Genomic DNA, 18,981 nt, shown 5'->3' on the forward strand with positions numbered 1-18,981 from the left:
CAATCATCAGAAATGCTTTTACGGTAAGTAATGCATGTCATATTTCCATTCTGATCATATCTATTAAAACCTCTCAAGCTGCTATAACTAAATACCCAGTGCCCATAGGTCAACAAAATATAATACATAAAGACAATCTACAGAGACTGAACAGGACAAGTCACGGACCATACACATCTATAGTTCATATATTGCACCAAATCGCATACAACTGTACATCTCATTGAAAGGTCCCCATAACTCCAGATAAACCTCTTCCTGGTTTTGCTTCAGCAACATCTGCTTTTCAAAGTTTGAAAGAGTCTGCACATCTGACAGCCAATACGCCACTAGCAGCTTTTTCCTTGTTTTCCACACTCTCAGGATTTGCTTGGTTTCCACAATAAGTGCTTAATCCAATATGACGAGTCACGTGCCACATCACATCTACCTTTGGGTGAAGGTAAAACCACGGCAGACGGAGACCTCCAGAATGCCACCCCCAAGATTGCATCCATTCTATCATTCACATCCTTCCAGAAGTCAATAACCCTAATAACAGTCCCATAGCATATGCAGCAGCAAGCCCGTTTCTTGACCACAGCCTCAGCACACCTTGTTGTCGAGCATGTCAATCCACACATCCGCGCAAAGTCCAGTAGAGAGAACTAGAATTCTGAGTATAGCGTAAATTCAAATCCATTGTAGCCCTTGTCGCCACTTTCCACAACCCCTCCGACTCTTTTACTGATATGTTTCTGCCTAGCTCTTCAAGGAGTCTTCTAGTGGCATCCTCTTAAAGGTTAACACCATACGTGGCAGTGCATCATACAAGTCGCATACTTTGTGCTTGATAATTATTTTACCTTGTCGATTGGGAATCCTTTTTACCCCCTCTCCACTAGTCTTTTACTCTTTTTATGGGTGACTTTTTTTTTTTGTCCATAGTGGGAGTTAGTTTCCTATAAGTTTGGACAGATTGCAATGCACTATGGCATCACACAACAATTTTAAATGCAGTGTCTTCCTTTGTATTCTTATTTCTTGGTTAAACTACTCTCCCCAAGAGGGAAAGTGATATTCACATCCTCTTTACATTGATTTTAGCGAGCCAGCACACCCCACCGTATGTTGAGTGCTGGTGATACCATTATCCCCTCCTGGTAACATTTTTGTTACAATTACAAGTTTACTTGATTGGCTGGTGGCAGCAGTTTTACCTTTCTGACTTTGTCATTATTACTAGCAGGCTGTCAAATCGGCCTCAGTAATGTATAGGAGGCCCACCATTCTGCTAGAATGGTGGGCTCCTTATTGCATCTTTTCTCGTTTGCTTGTGGTTTCTTTAGTTGTCTACCATTGTAGGTGTGAGCGATCAATCAAGTTTTTTTCTTCGGTGGGAATCCTTTGTATTACCAGCCAAGGCTCTAGAGTGTCTGAGAAGGCAGGAAGCGCGGGAAAAGTCCAAACTCTGCAGCCTTTTTTCCTTCACTTTGCCTGAAAGGATCCTAATCTCAATGGAGGTGGGGCGTTGGCTGTCCTGATTGGACAACCAGACCGCCCCTTTCCGTAAACTACAGGGAGAGATTGCAAAAGTTGTGCCATAATACTCCGAAGCTGCAAGTCGACCACTGGAGCTGAAACCGGAGGAGGATGAAGAGAAGTCTGTAGCGATTCCAGAGAGCCTGCTGTGTAACTGGAGCCTTATGCAACCCTTCCTGACAATCGACCTGGGGGTCCCGAATGCGACGACTCCTAACCAGAGGCTGATGAGATCCATTAGTCTCAAGAAGACCTGCATGTTGAGCTGTGCTGCGACCTTTATGGGTACAAACATGTAATACCCTAGGAACTCGAGCCTGAGTGCAGTGCATGGTCTTTCGAAGTCCGAATCCAGATGAAACTTTAGACTCGCTGGATATTCGGAGATGAGATTCGAATCCTTGAGTCTCCCTCATGAGTACAGATTAGTGAACAGAATCCGACTGGCGACATTAGTTAATATGGCTGCTGTAAAAAGGCACCAAATTCACAGCTGCAAGAATACATGAAGAGACCTTTGCTGGAAGCCTCCTGACGACTGCTGCAAGGTCCCATTCAGTGTCCATTTCTTAAGTCGCCAGACCAAGGATCCAGGGACCGTGTCCTGTGCTGCTGCATCCTGAAAGCATCCACTTGGCTCTTCTTTTCTCCTAAGGTACTGTGCTGGCTTGGGTAATACTTAGCTTTTTCTTGTGACTTCTGTGAGGGTGAGGGGGTGATTTGTGTGGTTGGGAGTTTAACCATACCACTTGCCTAGGCCTAATACTGGAACACCTATAGGTAGCCTTCTCTGAAGTCCCTGAACACTTGAACTAACTCTGAAGCGAATACCTACTTGTTAAGAGCGATATCCTCTGGAACGTCCTGCAACTGAACCCTATCCTGACTTGCCTACAGCTGGCACCTAGACTACTGAGGTCCCTCTTATGCCTCTGAGAAAACTTTGTCTGGAAACTGGAAGAAGTATAAACATACTGTCAGTGTTTTAGCTCTAATAATTGCTAGATCAAGCCACTACTAGTTAAACAGTGGAAAGTGTAATTATTACTGTCATTTTCTTGTAACAATTGTGGGTGTGACCCTATTTAAGCAGTAGCATATACAAGTTGGTGTTCCACATTGTAAAAAGTAATGGTGTGGTTTCTTTATTCTCAACTGAGCATGCAAGCTTACCAATAGGCTTTACCTGCTTTGAATAACAGATTGTCATTCTTAAAGTGTACAATTGGGGTTTGCTTTCCCTGCTCTGCTTTATACAGAGCTAAAACCTGAGTTAAGACCCATATGGGCGACAAGTCTTATCTTAAACTGTATTGTACGTTTCTTAATATACTGGGTATAACTAGCTATTCGGTAGTGGATAGTCATTTAACAATGGGTCCATTAGTTACCATGAAATACATTGTCTTGCTGTGTAATTGGTTTGTACTTTCCCTGAATTTCTTGGTACATTCAATACTTATCATTGAGTAACTTGAGGCCCCTCCAGGAAGTTTGAGCTGTTTTTACTAGCTCTGAACTGTGTTCTAAAAAGTAATGTTGCAAGGTGTATACTTGTAACTGGATTGGTTTAATTGATTTCTCGAAGTATCACTGCATGACTGACGGGGTCTACGACCCTTGAATTACTGATGGTATTCTAAAAGTATATCTAACCTGGTTTTATTACCCAAGAATAGCTGGCTGCCATTCCGAATGTTGTAGGTTTCACTCACCTTGACTGTTTTCTCAATATGGTTATATTTTGGGTTGTTTTCCATAAGTACTGAGTTGGTTTTTATAATTGTGTTTATGTATGCTATGACTTCTTGCCGCAAGATGTATCTGGTCCTCATTGTATTTAAATACTTAATAGTTTTTCAATAGTGTTTCAATGTTTCTCTGAGCCATAATGTATGTTCATTTCTTTGTACCAAGCTACAGCCCTTTCTCCCGCTTAAGATGAGCCTGACTGCTGTCCATGCTACCCATATCCGCTTATATTAAGCGTGCAGCTTATGTACTGCCTCAGATATGGTTTTTAATGAAGTCTTGGTAGGACAGTTAAAGTCCTAACACAGACAATGGTCCACTCAGCTGAAGGATCCAGCCGTAGTGTTTATGGTCCGAATATTGCAGATAGCAGATGTAACCTCCTGAATGCATGGGAGCTGGACAGTTGTCACTACTTGTTTTTGACCAGTAGTAAAACGTTGGGTGAGCCAATGCTCAGGGTTTAAGTTATTGAAACACAGGAGATTTTTTTGTATTCTCAAGATGTGCTGTATGTGATGAATGGCAGCCTCCTTCATATCGCTTGAAGTATTTATGCGAACCATGTGCAATTAAGAGTTGAGGTTAAAAGAGCTTAGGCCAGTCATTACTAGTAATGAATTATGTTTGCATACAAATGTTTAACTGGCTGATGTGATGACCTACCACAGACAAATGCTAAAAGTTGTGTTCTACACATGAGCTGAAGATGGTAGTTAAGGTAACTGCTACAAATGAGTGTAGCAATTGGAGAACGATGGGATTTCTTAGAAAAGGTTTTGTCCAATCACATGGGGTTGGATTGTAATAAAGTATTTGGTGTTTTAACTGTTGCAAAAATGTATCAACTGATGTGGTTTGAGACTTTGGTTCCACTGTGCCATGTAACTGCTCCAAGGATGATTGTACAATAAACTTGCTTTACGTACAAAACATGCACTTGTACCTTAGGTGGTGCGTCCGCTTGGGTTGAGGTAATTGAAGGTCTTCCCCCGATACAATTGACGTGCTGGAGACAAGTTGCTGAGTAGAAGAATGCTACTCCAATAGCGAGTACTGTTGGAATCATTGTATTGTTGGTTTAAATATCTTCAGCGTTGATGGATTTCACCATTGAATCAAGAGTCAAGCAGGTGTATCCGAATTATGGTTCAACAGGTGGTTTGTACAGTGTAGCCTGCTGGACACAGTGCACATTGCTACGTAGTTGGTCATGGAGATTTTACCTGTGTAGGTTTGACTGACAAATGATGCCTATTTTACTCTTGAGTAACCAATATGGTTTAGACCATATCATAATATAATTTTCACTTCTGGGTAAACAAAGTGGAACTGACATGAGCTGGGGGCGGGGGGGGAGTTGATCCTGACACTGCTTCTGAACTTAAAAGGTGAATCGTACCCTGAACGAAGGATGTATTATTGGAGCGACCGATGGAGCGGAAGTTTTAATACAGGAGTTAATTTGGTGAGTAGACATTTTCTTTTCTGCAACCTTGTGGGGTACCATTTTCCTTTCTGGGGTTCTGAGATGGTCTCATTTGCTGCGCCAGGTACATTTTTCCAATGAGCTTTACTGTTCTTCGGTCATGCAAAGATTCTACTGCAGCTGGGGAGAATATTTTTAATTTAAGGCCACTGAAGGGTAGGTCATTAATATGTAGTTACAGGTATTTTCTTCTTTGCATGTTTGCTTTGTTTGGAATTTTCACATACGTTGTAACTGCGCATTTCAGGCTTGTAAACTTAGAATAATGTGCTTTTTACCAGCTAACACAATGTATATTACCTCTGCACATTTACAAACGACACAAACGGCAAATTGTGATCTGTTACTTGCAGTGATTGAAAAAGATGTGGTGAGCAGACACAACCTTTGGAATGGAGGGCTAGTATGTACCCTGTTGCATCGTATGTGGAAGTTGCATTACCAAAGTTTTAACTTCGCTCCATGATATGCCCATCATGCTTTAAGGGTCCTATCGGTTTGCAATGGTACTTTGTTTATTTCCTGAACTTGTCTATGGCACTAGATGACCTAAACGCATTTCATGAGCGCTGTTGTGTCGAGCTAACCCTTCTAGGCTTCAATCTTTAAGTAGCTCCATGTCTCTAATTTCTATCCCTGTACTTTGCAGGATTGTAGCGCCAGTGAAAGATGCTGCACTTTCAGAGTTGATGGGCACCTGTGGTGCGGTCTTTTGTAAAATTTGAGTAGAGGTGAACATTTAGAGTTTCTGTATCTGCTGCTTTGTAGTGTACGTACAGCATTTCTTGGTATATCGGGTTCTGTTAGAATAACCTGACCTTTTATAAGCAGGGTCATAATTGAACTTTTTTCAAATGTGAGGCAACCCAATGGCCTATACTAACTTTCAGTTTTCTGAACACTATTTGTGCCAGGCTGTGTGTGTCTACTAAACAGTCACTGGTTTATCTTGTGCTTACTACTCCACCTTGTACTGTTTTATTCTAATTTTATTTTTATTTTTTTTAGGCCAAACCATGGTAGATATGACGGGGGCCTCCCAAATGTTAGATGTGTTTGCACGAAAATATGAAGAGTTCTCCCTAAACGTGGAAAACAAGCACATGGTATGGCTGAGGGAGATTGAGGAGGAAGCTCGTAGGATGTTCAGCAGGTGAGATTCTTGAGTCTTCTAATATTTCACCTTTTATCGTGACTTTACAGCATGTCTTAATCTTTACTGTTTGTTGCAGTCCTGCTTCTGGGGATCTTGCCAGAATGTAATGGCTGACACTTATCACAGCTGGGTATATTTGTGCCCTTTAGATGTGTTGCTTACTGTCTCAGTGGAACTGCCTTTATGCAATTCTTACACTAGCCTAAACATTTTGAGAAGATTTGAGAGCATACTTGGCATTTTTCTTTACTGCTGGTTTGGGATGCACTACATTGTGGCATGCGGCTTAAACACATTACCTGGTCTTTATCCCTTAACAGTGACTTCAATGCAGAACCAGAGCTGATGCCAAAAACCCCCTCTCAAAAGAGGCGACGGAGGAAAGCGAGGCCATCTGGGGTTCTGGAGGACCGGGAGGACTCAACCAGGCGCAGGTTGGAGGATGCTGTTTTCTACTAGTTGAATGTAGTGTTGGCCTCCCCATTGCTGCATGAGAAGTGCAAGGTGCTTTTATCCTTGACCTAAAAGGGCAGTGACGGAATAGCCCTGCCTGCCTTTCATAGCCCACTAACCTAATCGCCATGTATTGCTGTAAAGAGCTTTTCATTGTGTGGGTAGGGTGTCAAAAATGGGGAGTAACCCTTTTTGTTTTGAAAGCTACCTACTTTTGAGTTTTTAATGGTGCACACATTTGTATTGGAAGAAACCTGCTATTAGTCTTGCCCCCTGTCAACTGCTGCCAGCTTGCCATGCAAACCGTGTGGAATGCTGGGTGAGGGAGCAAGAATATTTACCTTTGTGTTACCGGTGAAGTGGCTGTGGTTCTCAGAAATTTGGTTTGGGATCAAACTTTGGCAGTCGCTTGAAGTGTAATATGAACTTGCTTCTTTGTATCCCTTTGGTGGTGTAATACGAACTAGCTACTTTGTGTATCCCCTTATAAAAAGGGCACCCAGAATATTAAAATACTTGCAGAGATCAAAATGGGCTAAATACTTAAAATTCCTGGTACCTTGAATTGGGTGGATTTATTTTGTTAACTTGTTTTATTGTGGCACTTGATTCAGGGCATTGCATTACACAAACATAATCATACACATGTAAATTGGCAATCACGACAATTGTATACAAGCGTAGACGGCTACCTCGAGGCGACGTTGATGAACAAACCATATGTATTCATACATGAGAGGACCATATCGGGGAAACACCAAGACATTGCCCTTGGAGACGCATATAGGACATCTTCAGTTTCAAGGGGGATTCTGATCCTTGCAGATCAGGTAGGTCTTAAAGGGCAATCAGATGTCCTTCGGAAGGTTCCTCCCAGACGGCTTAGCGACCCATTGCTCCTCTGTATCGCTCGCTCAGACAGCAGGTCTAACCCGTTAGTTGAGGCTACAGTGGGTTCAGACCAATGCAAGAGTAAGCACCATAAAGCAAGCAGCAGGCATGTTTACAAGTTCACGCCCCTTCCCCTCCTGACTACCATAGACATGAAAGGGGCATTGCATAGGTGTGGTGTCTAGCCCAACATCCGCCATATCAGTGAGTATAGTGCAGACTCTTTTCCAATAATCATCTAACATGGGACAACTCCACACCATATAAAAGTACCCAGCAGCCATCTCTTGGCACCAGTGACAACTCCCTGTAGCAGTTTGGGAAAATCGCTTCATTCTTGCTAGTAAGTAGTGATAGCTGCGGAGTACTTGGAGTTCAATCAGCCGGAATCAGAGTTAAAGGAAACCTTTCCGGGTTTGTGAGCACACATCTTTCCATGTATCAGTAATTGTAAGGTTCATGTCCCTCTCCCATTTATCTCGTAACTTTGTTGTTGCTTGCAGTCTTGTATCAGCCGGTATAGCGAAGAGACCACACCCGAAGAGCTGTACGCCATAGCAATATATCCCAGTTAGGGATCGCTCTTGAGTTCAGTGGGAAAGTTCCTCCATTGGCTTCTAAATACTCTGCAGTCCCCCATGCGTTGCAGCATTGTGAGGATTTATATAGTGTGGGTGTAGGGAAGTCCTGCATGGATATGAAGTTGCCATTCATTAACATTCCCAAATTCTCCCTGTAACCACCATTGCTCAGACGGTATCTACCGCGGGGAGCGCTGGGTCACAATTACTAAGTGAAGTTAGTATGGTAGGGGTGTGTGACTCAACGGTCTCCGCGCCTTGCACTATGCAAGAGATTGTGCTAGCAGGGTCAAAAGGGCAGTTATCGGTCAATACAGGGGGGCAATACCAGGGATACAGAGGTAGCGCTCGTCTGAGTACTTCAAGTTTGACATGTGGAATGGTGTCTAATCCAGCAAACGAGTAGGCTGTGAATTGCACCTGTGCCGCAATCAGTATAATTGGAAGTCTGATGCAGCAAACCCCCCTCCCCACGCACATACGGCCTGGTCAGCCTCCCATTTGAGGCGCACCGCCCCAGAATGCCATACAAAGGCATTGACTGCAATCGCTAATTTCCCCAAAAACTTTCTGTCCAGGCCATAAGGATATGTTCAGGAAGTATAACATTTTTGGGAGGATTATCATTTTGAGTAGGGAGATTCTAACTGCTATAGATGGTGGCATTCACGCCCAGGGCATACGTTTTTGTGAACAAAGCCAAGTATTTAGCATGGTTAGCTACATACAAAGATGTATGGTGACTGGTTATCCTGATCCCCAGGTACCGCACTGTAAGTGGAGCCCACACAAAGCCAATCTGGTCTCTGGGCAGAGCCGTAGTGTCAGTAAGCAGGAATAGCTCAGATTTTACTGTAGTTCACTTGCAGGCCTGACCATTTTGCAAAGATATCTATAGCTGCCATAATGGGGCGCAAGTGGATGTGCGGTTATCTTATGTTCTTATGTATAATATAGCGTCATCAGCGTACAGGGAAATAATCTCCGGTCCTCCAGCTATCCTGACGCCCCTTTGTTTGTGTTTGTGCCTGATTAGATCTGCTAGCGGCTCGGTTGCAAGAGCAAAGAGGCAGTGACGAGGGACATCCCTGCTGCCGCGTGCCCCAGGCAACGTGAATTGGAGCTGAGAGCATCCCAATTGTGCTAACCCGTGCAAGTGGAGAAGCATAAAGAAGGCCTATATAGGATATGAAACCAGGGCAAAAACGGCACTTCCCCAGTACTGTATACATGACACGCCATGAAACTGAGTCAAATGCTTTTTGTATGTCGAGCATGACTGCCACTGCCTGAGCCTTTGAATCAATCTGAGCAAGAACATTAAAAAGGAGGCACAAGTGAAATGCTGTGGAGCGAACGGTATAAAGCCTGATTAATCAGGGTGTATATTACAAGGCATGTAGGGTGACAGGCGGGCGGCCAGGAGTTTTTTACATCTGTATTAATCAAGGATAGGGGCCTTTATAAACCACACTGGTTGGCCGGTTTCTTGGGTTTCAGTAGTATTGTAATGGCCGCTTCCCTCATCGTGCTAGGGAGCGTGCTGACCTCCAGGGCCTAAACCCACACATGTAAATAAGGCACCAGGGCAGTTGTGCTTTACCAGTGGGAACAGCACTGATGGAACTAGCAATTTCGTTTTGGTTAATGGGGAGATCTAATTGACAGTTCACTTCAGACAACACACTTGTGAGCTGGAGTCCCTCGTGTCTAGTTCAGCTTAAAGTCCTGTGTCATTGTTCACATACAATTTTGAGTAGAACGTCTCAAATACATTGACCCCTGATGGTGTGTGAACCTGGACACCAGTCATCCCTGACAAGTGGGATGCAGCACTGCCTTATTGGTTTAATCCGGTGGGCCAGCAGTCCTCTTGGGCGGTCACCCTTGCCATATCACCTTGCTGCCACTGGTGCAGTCAGAAATGTCAGTTCTCTCGCTGCATTATCTCGAAACGTAGCTGCTGCTTTAACCTGTAGAAGTGTAGCAGTGGGAGGGTCTGCGGAGTGACGCTGTTCTAGTTGACTGAGAGTTTCTTCGCTTACTCCTACGTCCCGTCGCCTTGCCTCCATACTTGTGGGGACATTCCGTCCATCGGGACGGGACTGGAGCACTTTATTAAGCATCAAAAAGTGAGACTTTTTTGTCCTTTATTTTTTTCTAATTATTTTTACGCGGGCCCACTGCACGTGACAGTAGCCCGGCCTTCTTGAGCTCCGCCCCACGCATCACCCTTCAGTCCTTTTCTCCATGCGGTCAGGGTCGGACGCACTTGCATCTTAGGGAATTTGTTTCTTTTTTGTTTTCTTTTGTTTTTCATATTCCGGTTAGTCGTCTGTCTTCCGTCTGTGCCGGAGCATCTGGGGTTCATGTCCTGTTTTTTGTGTAAATGTAGTTTTGCGAGGGCGGATGCTTGTGCCCGGAACACCAGTGGGACTCTTGCCTCTACTGGGGCTATAATCCAACACTGGCAAAGTCAAGCACCCCCCACCTTCCCTGAGGGCTCTGGCTACTGGGGGGGGGGGTGACCCTAAGCCTGACCCCACACAAGCCTGTGGTCGAGCCAATCCTGCTGAGGGGGACAAAGAAGGTGGTTAAACACTTCAAGTCTTAAAGTACCGGCTCCGCTGAGGTTCCCTCACTGAGGGCTAATTCTTCAGCAGACACTAATGGGTCGCAAAAGCGCTCTAGATTTGCTACCACCAGCTCTAACAAGGTTCCCTGTCACAAGGCTAAAATGGAACAGAAGTACCCTGTGGTGACAATGGCCTCACTGTCACCTGTGACGCACTTCACCTTGGGCAGTAACAAAATGGCGGGCCAACCCCCACGGACTACAGCAGCCATTTTGACTACCTCCCTCACGCCAACGTTCTCAACTGCTGCTATCGAGGTGCCTGTTTTTGGAGCTGAGCAGCCTTTTCCACGTAATGTAGATAATACGGATCCGTTCTGCCCTCCGATGGATTGGCGTACTCGTTTTTTTGTTGCCACACAGTATCGCTCACTCGGTTTACATGGATCCAGTTGGTAGAGGGCCTTCCTGGCAACCATCCTCTTTGCAATCCCGGGGGTATGCCTCTTACGCGCGGCCTTTACCCACTCCAGTTGCTTATGCACTCTGATCCGATGAAGGCATACTTTAAGGATCTATTCAAAGAAATGTATAATAAGCCACCTGAACCGCAACCTGCTCCAGCTACTCCCCTGCAGTTCCGGTAGTGACACCACCTTTTCCCCTGATTCGAGTGGGACACTGTCTCCTCTGCCTCCACTTTAACCTGCGCTAAAGTCTCCCATTGCGCAGTCAAGTCTGCCCACAGGGTCTGAGGTGCCACGTGCTGTTGATCAGAATTATGTTCCTGCCGCACTGGATGAAGATCATGCGGACCAGGGCAGCGACGACACGCCCCGCTCTATTGTGGCCTTTCACAACTGGGTAGTGGATATGATGGCGTTGCTAGATATTTCAATACCCGAACCTCCGGCTCCACAAGGTCTACTTTCTGGAGCGTTTACTCTGTCGACACAGGAGCGCACCAGCCTTTTCTTTCAAAAGGATGTCCTGTCCGAAGCGCACAAGGTTAGGGAAAAACCTCATTCCTGGCAGCACCTAAACGGGAAAATTGACGCTAGCTACACGCGTCTGAATACACATCCTGAACTGCATGTCCACTCCCCTCATCGACGGTTGTGGCAGCAGCTACGCTCCAGTGTAAGCCATCCTTTACATCCTCCACTGCAGCGTCCCAAGTCCTTTCCAAGGAGGACAAGCTTTTTGACGCCATTAAGTAAAAAATATTTTTCAATTCACCCCTTCAGCTGCGACAGGCTAATACCGAGGTCATCCTGGCAGCTGCTAATCTCAAGCTGTGGAAGGAGCTTGAAGATTTTAAGGGCGGCTTATTAGATGCAAAGTTCTGGCCCAGGACCTGCTGGAGGCCACAGCCCATCATGTCGACACTTCGCTCAGGGCCTTATGGTTGGAGTAGACATCTCCCGCCAAGCGTGGCTGCATGCTAAACATTCTCGAAGGAGGTTCAGGACAAAGTACTTGATCATCCGTTTGAAGGTAACAAACTATTCCATTCCTCCACTGATGAGGGACTCCACAACTAAGCCAAGCATGAAGTAATTTTCAGTTCTTGCCAAGCCCCAGCTAAGGCAACTTAGACTCTGAGGTCAGAGTCTATCAAACGAGGTCCTCCTCTCGTTTCAGAGGGTTCCAGGAGCACTGTGTGCCCCGGGCAGATGCTCCTGCTGGTGGCCCTCGCCGCAAGCAGCAAAGGGAAGGTGGCTAGTTTTTTCTCTTGGTTATCAGCTGCCTATTCAGCAACTCAACATCTCCCTGCCGATAAAACATCTAAATGTTTTCCGTGGGTCGCACTAGACTCCGATGGGAGGACGAATATCGTCTCATCTGGAGCGTGGCAGACAATCACAGAAGACCGATGGGTTATGTCTGCTTATCGGGCAGGCTTCCGCTTGTCCCTCATACTCTCGCCCTCCTCTTCAGCATACTGGGTCGCCCTCCCTCAGAGCAGAGGTACAGAAACTTCTAGACCTCAGCGTGGTGGAGCCTGTTCCCTTCCGGGAGGAAGGGGAGGGCTAGTACTCCCGTCTGTTTACAGTGCCCAAACGCCCAACAGGCTGGCCTGCGCACTATCCTCGACCTCACCAATTTCAATCTTTCTACCCCAAGAGAAATTCAAGATGATTACGCCAAGCCAGGTAAAGTCCTCTCTCCGGAAGGGCGATTGGCTCAGCGTGGTAGACCTTCAGGACGCTTGCATCCTGATCTGAAGCCCACATCGCAAATATCTGTGGTTCTCTATGGGAACGGAACACTTCCAGTATCGAGTGCTTCCGTTTGGTCTCGGCTCTGCGCTGCGTGTCTTTATGAAGAGGACGGCGGCCATCGCAGTATTACTCGGATTGTACGGAGTCCATGTATATCCATATTTGGACGATTGGCTCATGCGCAGTCCTTGCCCACAAGCCGCAATGGCCAATCTTCAGTCACTCCTTCAGCTCCTGGTCAATCTCGGGCTGTCGGTGAACTGGCGGTAATCATCTAGGATGGTTGCTCAAGACCTGATCTTTCTAGGTTTCTGTTGGGATACTGTCAGAACCAGAGTGTTCCTGACAGAGGACAGGATTGCAGACCCGTCGACCACGTGACTGCTTTTCCTGCAGTGCACCCACATGTCGGCCTGGTGGTTCCAGAGACTCCTGGGCCTGATGGACTAGTGCGTTGGCTCTACCTCTTGCACTACTGAAAATGAGCCGCCCTCAGCTCACTCTTCGGAGCTGCTCGTCTCGGGCTTCGGATCCAATCTCTAAAATGATTCCAGTTCCATCTTCCTTGACGGCGGATCTTCATTAGTGGTTGTCCACCAGCAACCTTTCAGTGGGAACCTCCCTTCCAGGAACCCTGCCCACAAGTAACGGTTACTACAGACTGCTCTCTTCTAGGGTGTAGGGTGACACTGCATGTAAGATTTGTGGACTCCCCAGGACACAGTCCCATATCCATTATCGATCAATTATCTAACGCTCCTGGCAGTTATTCTGGTTTTCAAGGCTTTTCAGCTGTGTCAACAGCATCGTTTGAATTTGCACAGACCATTCCGTTGCGATGTTCTACATCAACAAACGGGGTCACCAGGTGGTCTCCTCTGGTGGATCTAGCTAGCCAAATTTGAAATTGGGCTTTGGAATTGGGCGGTCCAGCACAATGTCTGGCTTCAGGCAGTGCATGTTTCAGGTCACATTAATGTGGCAGCAGTCTCCCTCAGCCGCAAATCTGCAGCGAGTTACAACCGGGAGATGAGCGGTGGACCTCATTGCAACCTTAACAAACAGGAAACTTACTCTTTATGCTTCCATGGACGGTCTTGGATTATCTTCCTTGGGGGGACGTGCTCGAGATCCCTTTTGAAAACATGAAGGCTTATGCCTTTCCGCCTATGCCACTGATTCATCGGTTGCTCTGGAAACCTGGGAGTGCTTCCAACTGCACTCTCTTCTTCATAGCTCCTTGGTGGCAAGCCAGTTTCTGGATTTCGGAACTGCAGCACCTGTCTGTGCTCAACCCTATCAGGTTGCTGCAGATTCCTGACCTTATTCACCAGAGCAATCGCCCATTGTGGCACCCCTCCCCACAATCCTTCAGCTTGGTCGCCTGGTACCAGAGGTCCGGTCCCTAGCACAGTTAAACCTGTCGGAGGATAACCTGCACATTATTCAGGCGGCACGTAAGCATTCTACGAGGGCTCAGTATAAGAGCAAATGGCTTTGATTTTGTCACTGGTGTCTAGATAAGCAGCTTGATTGACGACAGGCTTTCAATGACTGTTTTTGTCTTGTATATCTGACCTTGCACCCTCTGACATCCATGTCTTATGTAGGACATACCGATCTGCCATTGCAGGTTCTCGGTCTACAGAAAGTTGCTCTTTTTCACTGGCAAACCGTTATCGACAGACATTTTGCAGGCAGTTTTCATAATTTTTTTTTTTCCCTCCGGTCAGGCTTCATCCAAAATGGGAGTTGAATGTTGTCCTCACCGCAGTGTCGTAAGCCTTCTGAACCTATGGCTACTACAGAACTCAAATACCTTTTTTGGAAAGTGGTCTTCTTGATTGCGATAACATCTGCAAGAAGAGTAAGTTAGCTTCAAGGTCTGTCAAACACCCGTTCCTAACTTTCCACAAGCATAAAGTTGTGCTTCGCACTCATCCTTCTTTCCTTCCCAGCCTTACCAGTGTTCTTCCCAAACCCAGTCTCCGATGCCGAGAGGGTTTTACACAACCTTGACGTCAGATGGGCTCTGAAGTTTTACTTCGACAGAACAAGCAAACTTAAAATGTCTTCACAACTCTTAGTTACACAAAAGGGAAACCTGTCTCAAAGGCATCATCTCTCGTTTGATAGCTTCATGTATCTCAGAGGCCTACAAAACACAAGGCCTTCAGTCCCTAAAGGGCATTCATGCGCATTTGGTCCCTGGCAAATTGGCTGCTGTTAACTTCCAAAAAATATGTCCCTTGGGAGTCCATAGCCAAGGCTGCTACGTGGGCGTCCCCTTCGGCTTTTTGCACTTTGTCTTGACCCACGTTCCCAGACTGATGCCCGTTTCGGCCATGCAGTTTTAATGATTTATTTCAATATGGGAATTTCATCCTCCCGTTTTCTTTGGACAGTGCTTGGGGAATCTCCCACAAGTATGGCAGAAAGGCGACTGGACGTAGGAGTATGAGTTACACACCATAGTGACTAACTTACTCCTAGTCCATAGTCCCCTTTCCTCCATACGTCCACCCAACGTCCCCTCTGGTCCTGGACCTGGCGATTGAACAGTACTGAAGGGCGATGCAGAGCTCAGCAAGGTGGGGCTGCGGTGACCCAGCGTAAAAATAAAAGGACAAAAAATGTTCATTTTCTGATAGTGCTCTGGTCCCGTCCCGAAGGACGGAATGGCCCCACAAGTATGGAGGAAAGGATTATGGACTAAGGTAGTCACTACGTGAGTAACTTTCGTGATAATGCGCCAAATGGATCTGAGGACCCCACATTCAGTTGCCATTGCTATACCGCGGATGTATTCCAGAGTATTGCCCTGGAGACTGATCCCATGTTCACTTGGATGTAAAATTACCCCCCCCCCGCCCCCCTCTTCTGACCCTCACCCGCCCCCAGAAATCATTCTGAAATGAGCCAGACGTCTATGCAGGAAAAGGAGTCGTGTAGGTTTGAGTAATTTGTAGGTGCTCTTCCAAGGATTAAGGACCCTCCTAACATCTACCAGTTTTAAGTCACCCATCCCTGTTTGTACAATACCTTGTGGCCTCGTCCAGACCGGTCTCTGTCCACATCTAGAATGGTGTTGAAGTCCCCTGTGCACAATATAGGCACTGGAGGATATAGCAACAGTTTGTCCGTAAGATCAACATAGAATCCTGGGTCATCGATATTAGGACCATAGCTATTCAGTAAGATAACCTCCCTACCAACGTCCCAAAGACAAGTACATACATTCAGATGGATCTCGGTGGACTCTCTTGTGTACAAATGGTAGCGACCTATGGACTAAAATCAGCATGCCTCTGGGTTGAAATTAATATGTAGTGTAAAACCTGTTTTTTCCCCCGTGCTTGGCAATCCCCTCGGCACGCTGCCAGTGCATGAGTCTCTTGCGGAAACAACAATTTGACGCAATGGCGTTCTATGTACAGCTGAAGCTTCAGACGCTTCATATGTATCCCCAGTCCTCACATTCCAACTCGTGCATATAAATTCACCCACCATCCGTTATTCTCAAACCTATGGAATTTATTTTGGATGGCATAACATTTGTCACCTTTCCAGTCACTACTATTATATAATAATGCCCTATTCCCATCAAGTGCCTTTTGTATTAACCACAAAACCCTCCCACCAACCTCATTTTCCCCCCTCCACTCTGAAGATGGCACTCTGAAACCAGTTACTCAAACTTTGCAGCACTGCATGTGGGGAGGGGAGTTGGCGCATGGGCATCAACCTGGGCCCTACAACAGCTTCTAAAGGAGCACAATGTCTAGAATGTTTTCCTCCTGATGACCGCAACAACACATTAAGTAATCGTACCACACCAGATTATATGCACCAAAGTAAGCCAATTCTAGAAAAGGGTGCCTCTAAGACCAGGAGGGACTCAAGGCAACAGGATCACTGGTTGAAAGTGACGAGGCAAGATGTCAAAGTAAGAAAACAGTTCAGGTTGCGGCAGGGCGTTAATAGAGTAACTTCATGGCCACTTCTGGAATGGTAAAGTACATTTCTATGCAAAGTTTAGCCCGATTTAACTTCATATTGAGCTCCCAGAGCCGCCTCTTTACAGCTTCAAAAAGTCTCCTCTCCTGCTGTACTGCAACACAAGTCTGTGTAAATGTATATTCTGTTGGATCTAAAAATCATCTCGCCTTTTTCTCACGCTGCCCGCAGGATTGGGTCTGTCAAGATAATTTAGTAAGCATGCAGTTATCGGGGGGAGCACCAGGCTTTGGCTTGGGTGCAAGCGAGCGATGGGCGTCCTCAATCGCAAACTGTGGAGACAGCTCGGTTTTATGCAGCAGGGACATCCTGGTCGGTTCCACAATCGTCCATTGCCCCATGTTTTTTTCCAGGACCCCTATGATCCGAATTTCAATCTGGATCTAGATTCCAATTCTTCATTTTTCTTGGTGACGGCCTGCATCTGCTTCATGAGGGTGGTCACGTCCAGGTTAAATTGAACAACATTATTTCCCACCGCTCAGACAGTTTTCAGCTTCTGGGAGTCGCAGGTCAGTCTTTTCAAGCGTCACCTCAATGGGTCCAATCGTGCCAATGAGGTCTAGCTTGCTGTGGACGGCAGTGAGGCCCTCCTGCGCGATGGCCATCATGTGTTGAAATGCCAACGGTTCCACTGGCTCAGAAGTAGCTCCTAGCGGCCCTGGACCTTAGGTGCCGCCTTTACGTCGCTTTGGTGAACATGTTAATGTGGCTTTTATTTCCTTCTTGCTTCCTTTATTATCACATAAATGATCGTTCTGCAGCTGTGCCAGGTGTTGGGTGACACTGATGCACAGCACTCTTGTCCACAGGACTTCAGTGCAATATGGGGGGATCTAGCAGAGAGAGGAGCTAGATAAGGTATGAGGCCCCCACGGTGCCCATCAACCAGGCACCGTTTTGGATCACCTGGAGGTAGGCACCTCTGCCCCAGCACAGCAATCCCGGTAATGCTGTTGGGCCACCCCAAATGCATGCTACTCGGCTCCTTGGGGTATAGAAGGAGGGTGCTAAGTGTTGCAATGGAGAAAATGATTCTGCTGGATAAAGGGAATGCGATATCAGGCAGCGGGTACTTCTTCGTGTTAGGGTGACTCCAGAAACCCGAAGCCGGCGATTTCCATTAATTCAGATAATGTTGGCCAAAATAAGCACCATCAGCCATCCACCTCCACTAGATCACATCCCACTCCCCCTCACAAACAAGCAGGAACCTATACTGTTCAACCACCACCCCTCTTTTCCAACTGAAATCAGATAACCCCTGTACAACCATCCCAATGATACATACTGCTTAGATATGCGTGCAGAGAAGGTATCAAGAAGTTGCCCTTAGTGTCTCCCATAGATTATTGCAACCAGCATCCCCAGAGAAGGCCGCAGAAGCCTGTTCATGGCACCAGTATGTGAACTGCTAAGACGAGGGTTGATGTTGGTGCCAGTTGAAAATGCGTCTGTGCACTTACTGTAGGTCCATGTGTCAAGTAGCAACCTCAGTCCGCATTAATGTGTTGGTGGAAATGCAGACCTCAAAGACTTGGTATTCGAATGTGCCGCTCACTGGTCCGCCAGACTCTTCCATCTTCCGCTCAGAGCAATGGGATTGACTCTGACTGGTGTTCATCGGAGAAGATTTCACAGCAAGGAAAAGATCACTGGTGCACTCCACAGCCAGACCAGTGCAGAGGTGGTGTCTGGTGCTCAATTAAGTCATGGCAGAGCTAGCAAAATTGCGCGCCTTTGTTGCAGTCTTCACACCCACTCCCCGCCATCACGGATCTAAGGAGCCATTGCAGGCGGATTCCAATCAGGCTAACGCATCTCAGCTGGTTTCGTCACTGAGAACCAGCCTCTCTTGCCAGAAATGCCGGTCAGGAGGGTTACATTTGCTGAAGTTGGCCCCGGGTGGGAGGAGCTTAGGCTCTAAGGGGCCATCTTGGAACCGTGCAGATTTGTAATTTTACAGATGGGGTAGGAAGGTCATGCTTTTACTAATCTTGCATGCATGATCTCTACTACTAAGCTAAAAGCTTGCAGGATTACCCTTTACTGTGAAAATTGAGTTTTTTCTGTGATGGGCTTGATGTGCTCAAGTGAACAGTTGAAATATCAAACCTGTCTTGGATCGGTTTGCACAAGAAACCCAAATCCCCCAACCAAACTGTTCAAGCTTGGGACTGACTTGGCTTATTCTGTGAATTGCAGTGGAGCCCAAAGTTGACTGTAGGGTGGCAGAGAAAATGTAGAACTTGACCTTTTAATGGTTATGCCCCTAGAACCAAACCTGCCTGGCAGTCTGCAGGTTGTGACCTAGGGGCGTG

General features: G+C 46.4%; 1 protein-coding gene across 4 annotated transcripts in view; it reads left to right on the forward strand.

Moving 5' to 3' along the window:
* INCENP (inner centromere protein) overlaps positions 1-18,981 on the forward strand; it is a 675,150-nt gene that overhangs the window by 92,983 nt on the left and 563,186 nt on the right. For all 4 annotated transcript variants that reach the window (XM_069623903.1, XM_069623901.1, XM_069623902.1 and 1 more), the window contains exons 2-3: positions 5,771-5,915; positions 6,239-6,352. In XM_069623903.1, the coding sequence (XP_069480004.1) occupies positions 5,779-5,915; positions 6,239-6,352 (251 nt within the window). In that variant the 5' untranslated portion in view covers positions 5,771-5,778. The remainder of the gene's footprint in view (positions 1-5,770; positions 5,916-6,238; positions 6,353-18,981) is intronic.

Source organism: Ambystoma mexicanum, chromosome 11 (genome assembly GCF_040938575.1).
Source record: "Ambystoma mexicanum isolate Mex_15411 chromosome 11, UKY_AmexF1_1, whole genome shotgun sequence".
Taxonomy (NCBI): Eukaryota; Metazoa; Chordata; class Amphibia; order Caudata; family Ambystomatidae; genus Ambystoma; species Ambystoma mexicanum.